The sequence below is a fragment of the Pteropus alecto genome, unplaced genomic scaffold (genome assembly GCF_000325575.1).
Source record: "Pteropus alecto unplaced genomic scaffold, ASM32557v1 scaffold42, whole genome shotgun sequence".
Taxonomy (NCBI): Eukaryota; Metazoa; Chordata; class Mammalia; order Chiroptera; family Pteropodidae; genus Pteropus; species Pteropus alecto.
The window spans coordinates 5,367,603-5,379,740 of record NW_006434825.1 but is presented as its reverse complement, the minus strand read 5'-3'; the positions used below and the strand labels follow the sequence as shown (position 1 = coordinate 5,379,740).

General features: G+C 50.4%; 1 protein-coding gene across 1 annotated transcript in view; it reads left to right on the top strand.

Annotated features, from left to right (window-relative positions):
* Positions 1 to 5,699, top strand: part of SLC38A7 (solute carrier family 38 member 7) — a 10,156-nt gene extending 4,457 nt beyond the window's left edge. Inside the window, exons 6-12 of the mRNA XM_006909724.3 lie at positions 1 to 90; positions 664 to 721; positions 938 to 1,052; positions 2,360 to 2,507; positions 3,027 to 3,226; positions 4,079 to 4,133; positions 5,446 to 5,699. The exon at positions 1 to 90 is cut by the window's left edge and continues 5 nt beyond it. Coding sequence (XP_006909786.1) covers positions 1 to 90; positions 664 to 721; positions 938 to 1,052; positions 2,360 to 2,507; positions 3,027 to 3,226; positions 4,079 to 4,133; positions 5,446 to 5,548 — 769 coding nt within the window. The 3' untranslated portion in view covers positions 5,549 to 5,699. The remainder of the gene's footprint in view (positions 91 to 663; positions 722 to 937; positions 1,053 to 2,359; positions 2,508 to 3,026; positions 3,227 to 4,078; positions 4,134 to 5,445) is intronic.
* The last annotated feature ends 6,439 nt before the right edge of the window (positions 5,700 to 12,138 follow it).

Here is a 12,138-nt window from a genome sequence, read left to right as displayed (position 1 = left end):
CGTCGTGGGCACCTGGTATGTCACTGCCATCGTTATCATCAAATACATCTGGCCAGATAAAGAGATGACCCCAGGGGACATCCTGACCAGGTAGGTGAGGGCCCCCAGGTGCCATGAGGTAGAAGCTGCCACTTGGACCCTAGAAGCTGCTGGGTCAAACAGCAGAGCTTGTTAGCTCATCAGGGGGTGACTCATTGGTCATTGTAGGAAGGAGGCAAGAGGTCCCCATGTCTTTTTACTGGAAGGAAGAGTGAGAACCAGAGATGAGAGACACTTTGCCACCGACACCCAACAGATGAGCCAGCGTGAGACTGCGCCTCAGGTTGTGGAGACTGCCAGAGTCAAGTTGCACATATTTCCAATTCGTGCTCACCTGTAATTTCTGCATCTTCTATGTGAGAGTGAATGTTTTATCATTAAAAAAGGAAAAAAGTTTTCTTTTTTTGAAAGGAACAAACCAGAAAAGCAGAAGCCCCAGTACAGGAGCTAGGAATTCAAGAGTCTAGATTCCCAGGAGGCCTTCCAGAGCCTCAGTTTACTGACCTGTGAAGCGGAGACATGTTCTCTCCCCATTGCCAGACTCCGGTGGCTTGAATGTGTAGAACACTAGTTGGTGGCTCTGTGAGGTGCACGGGCAGAAGATTCTTGTGTGTTTGTCCACAGGCCAGTTTCCTGGATGGCTGTGTTCAATGCCATGCCCACCATCTGCTTCGGATTTCAGGTGCCAGTTGCAAGGTCCCTGTCACCCCCTTAGCTCAGTCCCCACCCTGGGATGGAGCCCATGTTACACGTAGGGTGGGGAGTCCTGGGAGGAAGGATGGAGTGGGAGCCCCGAGGACTTCCCCGTTGTCCCTGTGGTCTTTGCCCCCAAGGTATCTCCTCTGGAAACCCGGGTGAGGTGACTTCCCCACCGTAACTGTGATCTTCACCCTGACAGTGCCACGTGAGCAGTGTGCCCATCTTCAACAGCATGCAGCGGCCCGAGGTGAAGACCTGGGGCGGGGTGGTGACGGCCGCCATGGTCATAGCCCTCGCTGTGTACATGGGCACAGGTGAGTGCTCCCCTCTGAGGCCCAGGCTTGGGAATGCTCCCCCTCTCCCTCTTTGTCTCTAAGTCCTCCGTTGCAGCTTTCCTGGGGACAGCCCTGTCAAACCCTTCTGTAGGCATTGGGTTGAACTTGGCCGCTTTGGGCCTCCTGCCCAAATGAGAGAGATGTGTTCATCTATTCATTCAACAGCTCTCATCTGGTGCCCAGTGAGTGCCAGAAACTGTCGTCAGCATGGGGGTGCCACGGAGGTAGATAGGCCTGGTCCTGCCTCCGTGGAATTGACAGTCCAGTCAGAGAGACAGCCTTACAAGTGTAAACCAGGCATCAGTAAGGAGTTCCAGACAGTAATGAGTACCACGGTGACAGTGAAACAGGGACGACGTGAGTGGGGCTGGGAGGGGGTGGCTTTGTGGGGGTGGTTCACAGAAGACTCCTCACTGATGAGGTAGCATTTGGGGAGGCCCACATGATGAGAAGGAACAGAATCCAAAGAGCTAGGAGAAGAGCATTCTAGACTGAGGAACCAGAAAATGCCATTCCCTGGGGCAGGGATAGAAGAAAGGTCTGTATAGCTGGAGTGGAGCAAGTACGGGGTGGGCAACAAGCCCTGAGGCCAGAGAGGACCGGGGCCTGTTCCCGTTGGGCCTTGAGGATTCTTGAGAGCCAGACGGAAGCATTTTAAGCAGGGGCATGCCTCGGCAAAAGATGGCTGTGGTTGCTGTGTGGAAAACGGTTCAGATGAGGGAGCAGGCCTGGGAGACCAGGAAGAATGGCCATGTGATTCCTTCCACCGGTAGTTCTGGGGCCAGCACTGTTCTTCCACTGACGGCACAGCTAGGAACAAGAGAGGCAAAAAGGCAGAGTCCCTGTTCCCCCCGGGCTCATGTTCTGGTTAGGAAGACAAACAATAAACAAATTTTTAAAAGAGAGAGAGAGAAAGAGGAGTGCAAGGAAGAAAATAACAGTGATGAGAGAGCACTGGGCGTGGCAGCATTCTCTGAGGAGGAGACATCTGAATGGCGAAGACACCACAGCATGCAGAGCTGGGGAGGTGGAACGCTAGTGCAGAAGTTCCCAGACAGGAACATGCTGAGCAGGTGCCAGACCAGAAAAGAGGCGGAGGCGGGGGGGGTGGGGGAGGATGGGTCTGAGAAGTCAGGGAGGGCGGCTTCTGATCCCAGCCCGACACCCTCTGAGCCCCCCAGAACTGCTGCAGCACCCCTCCATCTGATGTCACACCCAGCAGTGGACAGTCCATCGCCCTCACCCTCCGGGTGGCCCCGATCCAGCCCTCTCATCTCTGCCCTCAGGTGTCTGTGGCTTCCTGGCCTTTGGAGCTTCTGTGGACCCCGACGTGCTCCTGTCCTACCCCTCCAACGACGTGGCCGTGGCTGTGGCCCGCGCCTTCATCATCCTGAGCGTGCTCTCCTCCTACTCCATCTTGCACTTCTGTGGGCGGTGAGCCCCCTCGACACCCCCCTGGGGTGCTCCCTCAGGGTCCCTGAAAGCCCTTTGAACATGGTCCTTGGGCCTCGCGTGGAACCCATTTTGTAGAAGGAGAAACCTGAAGCCCATAGGAAAAGGAGTCAGTGCCTAGCACGGCCCCGCTGGTACCCCCAGCCTTTGTCCCCGGTTCCCCAGAACGTTCTGTGAGTCCTCTAAGTACCTCTAGTCCAGAAACTTTTCTGAGCACCCAGCCATCTGGGTACCCCTTCTTTTTGGGGAGAATAATAGCATGAGTTCCTGACAGGTGAGCATGTCCTGGGCCAGGCAGGGCACTAAGCCCTTCAAGGTCACCATCTCACCCAGTCCCCAAGGCAGCCCCAAGAAGAGCGCTACTCGGCACACTTTGCAGACGAGGAAACTGGCTCAGGGATCAGGGCCTCACCCACCATCTACCCAACCAGGGGTCTGGCTCTAGAGCTGGAGGCGGGGGCTGGGAGCAGGGGCGCAGCTGAGCGTTTCTCCGTGTGGCAGGGCGGTGATCGAAGGCCTGTGGCTGCGCTACCAGGGGATGCCTGTGGAGGAGGACGTGGGGCGGGAGCGACGGCGGCGAGTGCTGCAGACGCTGGTCTGGTTCCTGCTCACGCTGCTGCTGGCGCTCTTCATCCCTGACATCGGCAAGGTCATCTCAGTCATCGGAGGCCTGGCCGCCTGTTTCATCTTTGTCTTCCCAGGTGCGGGCCCCTGACTCCCAGAGCCTCCCAGCCTCAGCTCCTCCCTTGCTCACCTGCTGGAGAGAGGAACCACCAGCATTTATTGTCACCCACTGCAGGCCCTGTCCAAGCATCATCTCCTGAGAAAAGATGTAGTGTTATCTCCATTTTACTGACAAGGAGATGTGAGATTCAGGGAGGGCAACAGACTTGCCTGGAGGTTGGCAAACTCAGCTAGTGAGTAACAGAACCTTTTCAACCCTGAGTCTGTCTAGGTCCACAGCCTATACTCTTAACCCTCCATTCAAGTACCTGTTGCTCCCTGACTGTCAGGAATCTGGCTGGTTCAGTCCCCAGACGGCAGTGGGGTCTGGTCACAGCACCCTGCCGACCTGTTGCTCCCTGACTGTCAGGAATCTGGCTGGTCACAGCACCCTGCCCCAGAAGCCAGGAGACCTGAGTTTCAGACACTGGTCTGCCGCCAGATCCCTGGGAAATTGTCCCGTCTGCCCAGCTGAGTTCCACCTTATCTAGCTCATTTCTACCTCGGAGACCACCTTGAAAGCCCTTGCCACTTTGCTTAGATCACAGGGACCACATCTGCTCTGAAGTGTGCTAGGCAGGGCCCTGGGGTGTGGGCACCACTGAGTCACCTTCCAGTGCTGCCCCTTCAGCTCTGAGTCTTGCGTGCAGCCCAAGGTGTGCCTTTCAGATGCCAGCCTCCCCTGGGAGAGTAGATGCTGGCCTCTGTCTCAGTGTGGGGGTGCAGAGATGGACTTTCCGGAAGAGCAAACAAACAGTGCTTCCTCCATCCACCACTGGCCTGAGGGAGGGAGCCCACCCAAGCTCTCAGGGCTGTCTCTTCTCTTCCAGGGCTGTGCCTCATTCAAGCCAAACTCTCCGAGATGGAAGAAGTCAAGCCGGCCAGGTAAGCAGGGCCCACCCCTTGGTCCTCACCCTGGTCCTCTCAGGGGAGGTACTAGATTGGGAGATAGCCTTGGGCGTCCTTAAAATAGTAGGGGTCTGGATACATGCACACTTTGACAAACATGAGTTTTTAAAATACCTTTTTTTAAATGGGTAACACGTGCTAGTTATGACAGTTTAAGCAATACTGAAAGACTTTAGAGAAAAAAGTGGAAGTCCCTCTTCCCCCGCAGTCCAGATGCCATCCTCCTCCATCCGCAGCTCCATGTCTTCAGCATGGTCTGCACCCGTCCAGACTGTTTCTGTGCATGCGTGCCTGTCTGTGTACACAAAGCTATGCATATGTGTACACAAACACGTGGGATTTTGTGTCTAGTTTGTTTTTTCCAAAAATGGTTTCATGCCAGATATACTTTTCTGCTGCTTGCTTTTTTATTTATTTAATCATGTACCTTGGAGGTCACACTATGTCAACACAAGAAGATCTTCCTTTTTTAAGGGCTGCAGAATATTCTGTTGTATGAATGTATCCTGAATGTGAATACTCTTTCACGTACATATCTTGGCACACCTGCTTGAAGATCTTGGTGGGATTGATTCTTAGACTGAAATGGCTACGTCACAGGACACGCTCATTTTTATTTTGGCACATGGGTTCAAATTACCCTCCCAAAAGTCCTGACAGCAGTGAATGAGAGTACCCTGTCCCTCACACCCTTGCCAGCGGTATATGTAACAGCCTTTTAAATTTGTGTTGAAGTGGGTAGATGTAAAACACTACTACATTGTTTTAATGTGCACATTTCCATGAATAGTAGAGAGGCTGAGAACAATCTACATGCTTTTTAAAAAAATTATTGTGCAAGTAATATTCACTGTAGAAAAAAAAAAGACAAATCTAAGGAAGAAAATAAAAATCACCCTTAATTTCAATACCCAGTTATAACCCTTTTGCTATTTTTGATACATATATTTGCAAATGTCTGCCTTCTGTTTTAAATGAAATGGCTCACACTCCATGTAACCTGCTTTTTCCTGAACATCTTTGCATTAAGAGATGTGCATCCTACTCCTGGTCCTGCCCTTGGCTTGCCGTGACCAGTCAGTCCCATTAGGTCTTGGTCTCCTTACCTCTGGATTAAGGGTCGTACACCTGGCAGCACATACCTTTGTATGAAAAGTCCTTGAGAAGTAGGAAGTGCTCTACCCGCAACAAATAGTTTAAGTAATTCTGGTAATTAACTGATGTATATGCTGAAGTCTGCAGAGTCACGGGTGGGTTGACTGACCAGGCACCTCTTTCTGTCCTACAGTTGGTGGGTGCTGGTCAGTTACGGAGTCCTTTTGGTCACCCTGGGAGCCTTCATCTTCGGCCAGACCACAGCCAACGCCATCTTTGTGGACCTCTTGGCGTGACCACTGCCTCCCAGGAACACATGGCCTTTGCCCTTGGACACAGGAACCCATCTTTTAGAGCTGCAGGGCCTCCCTGAGTCCGGCATCATTCCCCTGTCCAGGTGGGAGGACATCTGGACATCCTTTTTCCTGGGATGGATCTGGAGTGATCAGGCCCCACACCTCTGGGCAGCCCGAACCTGGCTCCCTTCCTGCTCCCCTGTCCTGGCAGTGCCATGGATGGGAAGAGGTCTCGTGTCACAGAGGAACCTCCCACACTCCAGCTCTCAGCTTCTCCATGGCAGGAACCCATGGTGATGAGGGTCAGTAGGTCTCAGAAGAAAGAACCCAGCCTGACTTCCCTCTGGAGAAGGAGTGTGGGCAGAGAGCCGCCATCCCCCGCAGAGCAGCCCATCCTGTGTAGGGGGCGTGCTCATTACCCCAGGACTCAGCCCCTGCTCAGTCTGTCTGCGGACCAGCCGGCATTGGCTTCCTCTGGGACCTGGGAAGTTCCAAAGATAGCACTGAGTTCACACAGATGCACAGAGGCAGATAGAGTCATGCCTTGTCCGCTGCCTCATGGGCCCACAGCGCACCAATCGCCCCCTTTCCCATGGCTAATTGACATTTCCCCAGGGCCTCGCCCTGTGTGTTTCCCCAAACCTGAGGATCCCGGCAGCCCTCTCCTCTCTTCCCAGACATCACCAAGTCTAATGTTTACAAACGGTGCCAGCCCAGCTCAACCAGGGGCCAGGGGCCATCCCGTGCCATGGTGCTGTGAGAACCCCTCCGTTAGCTTTCCCCACGGTGGGGAGTCTGCTTTCTCAGATTGCCGATGGGCCCCTCTTTTCGGAGGCACAAGGATGGATGATGGACAAGGCTGGGCTGGTCAGGATCGAGGTGAATGTGTCTGACAGCTTCTCTTTCAATGACTGCTTCTCTTCTCTCTGCCCTCCACTTCCCCCCACCCCCTGCCAACCCTAGCATGGTGGCCCAGACACAAGACAGGCAACTGAGTTGTCATTGACTAGGCAGCATTTAAGTAAGTCACGCCAGCCTAGAAGTTTCCCTTTCAGACTGGATCTTGTCTGCTGCTTCCCCCACACCATTTTTCCATGTAGCTCAATCTCCTGCTCACATAAGTAATTGGGGTGGGGGTGCACCAAACCCTCTCATCAGCTTCGTCAGCACCACACATCCACCAGGCCTGGCCTTGGTGGCCTGTCAGTTACTTTGAGGTCACCCCAGGTTGTGCCCCAGGCAGGTGAGAAGGCACATTCTCCCACTCCGTATTCCCATTTTGAACACCTTGGCCACCCACTTTGACCAACACCGGGCCCTGAATCAGGCTTCCTCTTCCTGGGACGCCCAGCGTTTCCCTGGCCCCTCCTGCCCAAAACCTCTGGGAAGCGGGGGGAAGGGGGTCCACTCAGGGTGGTCAAATCTAAGAGGCAGAGGCCAGCTGGAGGCCAGATAGGCTCCTTCTCAGTCCCCGGACTAGGGGACCTGCCTCTCCTCGCCTCCTCTCTCAGCACCTGGGGCCAGATCTTTGCTGCTGTTTTCTCTCAGCAGGAGAGCACTGGGCTCTGCACAGCACTAGGCCCAGTCAGCACTCATCCCTGACAGGGTTGGGGGGCTGGCCCAGTCATCAGGGCTGCACAGCCTCCTAATGCTGGCTTTGGCAGATCGGGGGATATGAGGGAGTCATTGCACAGAACCGGACCAGTCAGGGGAAGGAGCCGGAATCCGGCCTCTTGGTCTAACCTCAAAAGACCCCTCACCTCCTCTCCTTCCCAAGGCATTTACTGTTCCTTTTCTACTTGTGCACGTTCAGACCAGAGAGGATGATTAATAAAAAGGGGCTGTGCTGCTGAGCTGTGTGGCCTGTGTCTGGTGCTGCGAATAGAGTCCAAGCCACTGGCAGGAGGAAGACAGGCCAGGGTGGGAGTCGGGGGGTGGCGGGGGAAAGACTTCAGCTTTACTGTCTTTAATCCCTGTCTCACGCTCCCTATACCAACCTGAAAATCTGCAAGTGGTTCTTGAGACCTCCCTCTTCCACATCCCATCAGCCCTTCCCCCCTAATTTGGGAATCTCTTCGGTCCCCTGTCCTGCTGCCTCTGCCTTGGCTCAAGCCCTCACCGTGTCGTCCATTCACTGCCGTGGCCTCTGGCCTCCATGCTGCAGGTCCCTCCCTGACCTCAACCTTTAGGTAAACTGCAAGCACCTGAGCATCCATCCCCTGTCATTTCAGAGGCATGTGTTGAGCAGACCCCATTGTCATGATTCTGGAGCCAGGCACGATGCTCAGTGCTGGCGAGAAGACACTCAACGAAATGGACACCAGCTCCACGCTCAATCTACCGGGGAAGACCGATGCTAAGCAAGTGGTCACACAAGTATATATTTTAAAACTGTGATACATACCAAGAAGGGAAAATATAGAATGTCATATTTGGGGGCCCGGAGCCTATCTGGGAAGTCAAGGAAGGCTTCCTGGAGGAAGTGACATTTGAGCCAGCCCCTGAATGATGAGTAAGAATGAATGAATTGAAAAGAGGTAGGGAGACCTTCCCAGGCCATGGGAACTATATGCAAAGGCCCTGTGGTAGGAGGGACATGGCTGTTTATAGAACTGAAAAGTTGCCATTGTAGGCGGAGCATTGCCAGGGTGTGAGAGAGCATTCTGGGATGGTCTTCAAGGGCTCCCCCTTGTTTGATTTCACTTTAGTGAACGGAGAGAAGGACAAGTTACATTTATGCCAAAAGTGCAAACACAGCCAAAGCCAAATTTATCCATTCACCCACTTACTCAAGACATGCCTTTTGCTCACCACACTTGTAAGCACTTGTCAGTGTCTGTCTCCCCAATCTGTAAACTCCATGGGATCAGGGTCATGTCTCCCTTGTCCATCAGGTACCTTAGCCCAGTGCCCAGCACATAGCACACAAGTGTTCAATAGCTGAATGAACATACAAATGAATATCAACTAACATTCGTTGAGTTCTTACCTTGTGTCAGCACCTGACATATCATTCTCTCACTTGGTTTTCACAACAACTCTTTGAAGGAACGAAAGCTAAGAGATGATTAAATAGTTCACCCAGGAACACACAGGTAGGAAAATTGGAGCCAGACAACCCTCTTACCATGTATGGATAAACAAGTAAGCAGACGGCTCTCACAATTAGCCTGCTGATTTCAGGCCCCAGAAGACAAGCTCGGGAACCTTCGGCACCAACACCAGATCTTGGAGCCCTTGGGTCACTCTCCCAGCCTATCCATGTCAAGTGGCGTGATGCCTCCTGGCGAGTGGCTCTGGGCAAGTTGCTTCACCTCTCTGGGCTTGTTTCCTGATCTCTAAAATGAGAACAGTAATCACTGACCAGAGTGATTAGCTCCCAGGGTACAGGGCGCCAGCGTACCTGATAGTACATTGAATGACAAGTGCTTTAGAGCCAGAAATCCGCATTTACAGAACACAGTTGAAAACTCAGTTTCTTCCTGGGGGAACACAGGCTGGGCTTCACCTACCACTTCTTGAGAGGGTGCTTCCCAAACGTTAATGTGCATTCCAGATATTTATCTCCTTAAGATATGAAGTCGGATTCCGTGGGTCTGGGGTGGGCCCAGGGTCGCCCTGCTCTGGTTCTCAGACCACACTTTGAGTAGCAGGGGACTGGTGGATATCTCCTTAAGATATGAAGTCGGATTCCGTGGGTCCGGGGGTGGGCCCAGGGTCGCCCTGCTCTGGTCCTCAGACCACACTTTGAGTAGCAGGGGACTGGTGGGCAGAGCAAAGGCTTTGGCCTCAGAGAGACCTGGGTTGGATCTTAGCACTGCCTTTTACACTCACTGTAGGAACTCAGGGAACCGGTTCACTTCTCTGAACCTCAGTTTCAACTATAAAGTAGGAGTGATGGCATCTACCTTACAGATACAGATATTATAAGTCCAAGGACAAATGGCATATTAATCTATGTAAAGTGCCTGGAAGACGGCAGGGATTATGTTAGCTCCCTATACTGAGAGGAATAGAGTGTGCAACTGCAGTCTCTAGCTTTGGCCACTAGAGGTCACCTCTGATCTCTACTTGTGAAATTGAGGAACCTGCGCCTCAGAGGAGATTTGAGCACTAGGGTGCCTGGTGACCCGGCTGCTGCCCAGTACTTCTGAGTGATACCCCTATACTAGGGCAGGGCCACCTGTAGATCATGGCCTCCAGATGGCCTCCAGTGTGGTGGAGGAATCAGACCAATCACTTAATCACAAAAACTAATTGTATAGGTACATGTGCTAGATGTAGATTAGATATTACAAATCCAGATTTGGTAATCACTGCTATGATACAATGAAAAAGTTTTCAGTAGGTGTGGAGGAAGGCCAGAGACACTGTAGCCAGGAAGAAGGCCGACACCCTATTCTCCAAACACAGCATTTTCTGGCAGGGGACCGGGGTGGGGAACAGGCACAAGACTCATCCGTTTGATAATTCTTCCATTAAAAATGAAGTTGATCTGTTTCCACTCTGGCATGCAAGAAGCTCAGAAGTACTCACTTCATCCTACAACAAACTGAAGAGTCAACGACTCTTCGATCTGTAAGATAAGTCAGGTTACAGGGCATTCCACTGCCCCCGCAAGTTGGAGAGAGTGACAACGGCAGAAACTCGCAAGCAGAAAACCCTATGACAACCAGTGCCAGGGGAGGGAAACCTGAACTGTAACTAAATTGCTGGAGGTGCAGTGTGGACAAATCTGAGGGAGAAAAACTCCAAGGCACCCAGTCAAGGGGGATTTTTGTGCATTTAACCCCCTGGAGTTCTATCAGGTTCTCACAGAAAACAGATTAATCCCTTTATGCTTCTGGCAGGGAGAGTATAAGGAACCACTTCTGTTCTTAATGAGATCTGCCCCACATAAGGAACTTGAAATTTAACCAGAGCCTAACCAGCTGGGGTTTTAGAACCCTCAATGTGGAAGAAAGGAAATACACAATTCCAGCCAGCTCTAACCAACTGATGGAGATTGGCGGGGGAACTGAGAAGCAGTGTGAAGTTCACAGTCCAGAAGCACACAGGCTCACTAAAGGACTGACCTGATCATAGGACTATGGAATGCTTCCCCTCTTCCTACACTTTGCCACCACAGTACTAAAGGCCTATTTACAGCAGTTTCTTTTACCTAGTACATTGTGTCCATAAAAACATTTCAAGACATATTAAAAGGCAAAAAAGTCTGAAGAGACAAAGCAAGCATCAGAGCTAGATTCAGATATGGCCGCGATATTGGAATTATCAGATCAGGAACTTAAAACAACTATGATTAATAAGCTAAGAGCTCTAATGGATAAAGTAGACGGCATGCAAGAACAGATGGGCTATGTAAGCAGGTGAAAATTCTAAGAGATATGCTAGAGATAAAAAAACAGATGAAAAATGCCTTTGATGGGTTTATTAGTAGACTGGATACAGCTGAGGAAAGAATCTGAGCTAAAAGATTTCTCAACACCTCTAAAACTGAAAAGGAAATAGGAAAAAAATGTTTAAGAAAATAAATTCCAAGTACTATTGAACAATTGCAGAAGGAGTGATGTATGCATACTGGGAATACCAGAAGGAAAAGACAAAATATATTTGAAACAAATATATATTTGACTGAAAATTTCTCCCAAGTTAATGTCAGACACCAAACCACAATCCAGGAAGCTCAGACAAAACTAAGCAGAGTACATGTCAAAAAACATGACAACTAGTCATTTCAAAAATTTTTTTTTCAAAAAAATCAGAGATAAGGAAAACATCCTGAAAGAAGCCAGAGGGGGAAAAAAAATAACTTCCCTATAGAGAAGCGAAGATGAAAATTACATCTGACTTCTCAGAAAACAGCAAGCAAGAAGAGGGTAGAGTGAAATATTTTAAATGTTGAGAGAGAAAAAAAACACCAACCTAGAATTCTGTACCCTTTAAAATTATTCAAAAGTGAAAGAGAAATAGACTTTCTCAGACAAACAAAAATGGGGGGCACGCGGAGTTGAAGGAATTAGTTCAGTAGACTTGCCTTGAAATAAATGTCAAAAGTTATTTAGAGAGCAGGAGAATGAAAGAACCTCTTTCAGAAAGCAGAACAGAAAGACTAAAGAGATGAAGAGAATAAAATTAGAGTTTCAACTCAGGCCCAACATCTGACTAAAAAGAGTTGCAGAAATAGAGAACAGAAAATTAGTGGAGGGTGTGAGGGAGGGGATGAGAAGGGGGATGCTATTGAAATAAGAAAAGCTCTCAGAAGTGAAAGATATGAGTCTCCAGACTTAGGCCAGTAAATTAAATTTTGCGAGCTGCACGCTAGAAATAAAGAGAAAATCATAAGGATTTTCTAAAGAACAAAAAGATTTTCTGATGGTGGGGGGCAAGAAGAGCATGCTTCTTAGCATCAGTGCAAGCTAGAAGATAACACATCAATGCCTTCATTATTCTGAGTGAAAATTTTCAATGTAGATTTCAGCATGCAACCAAACGCTCGATCAAGTGTGAAGCTAAAATAAAAATATTTCCAGATAAGCAAGGGGTAAATCAATGTGTTCCTATGCAGCCTTTGTTAGAAAGTCACTGGA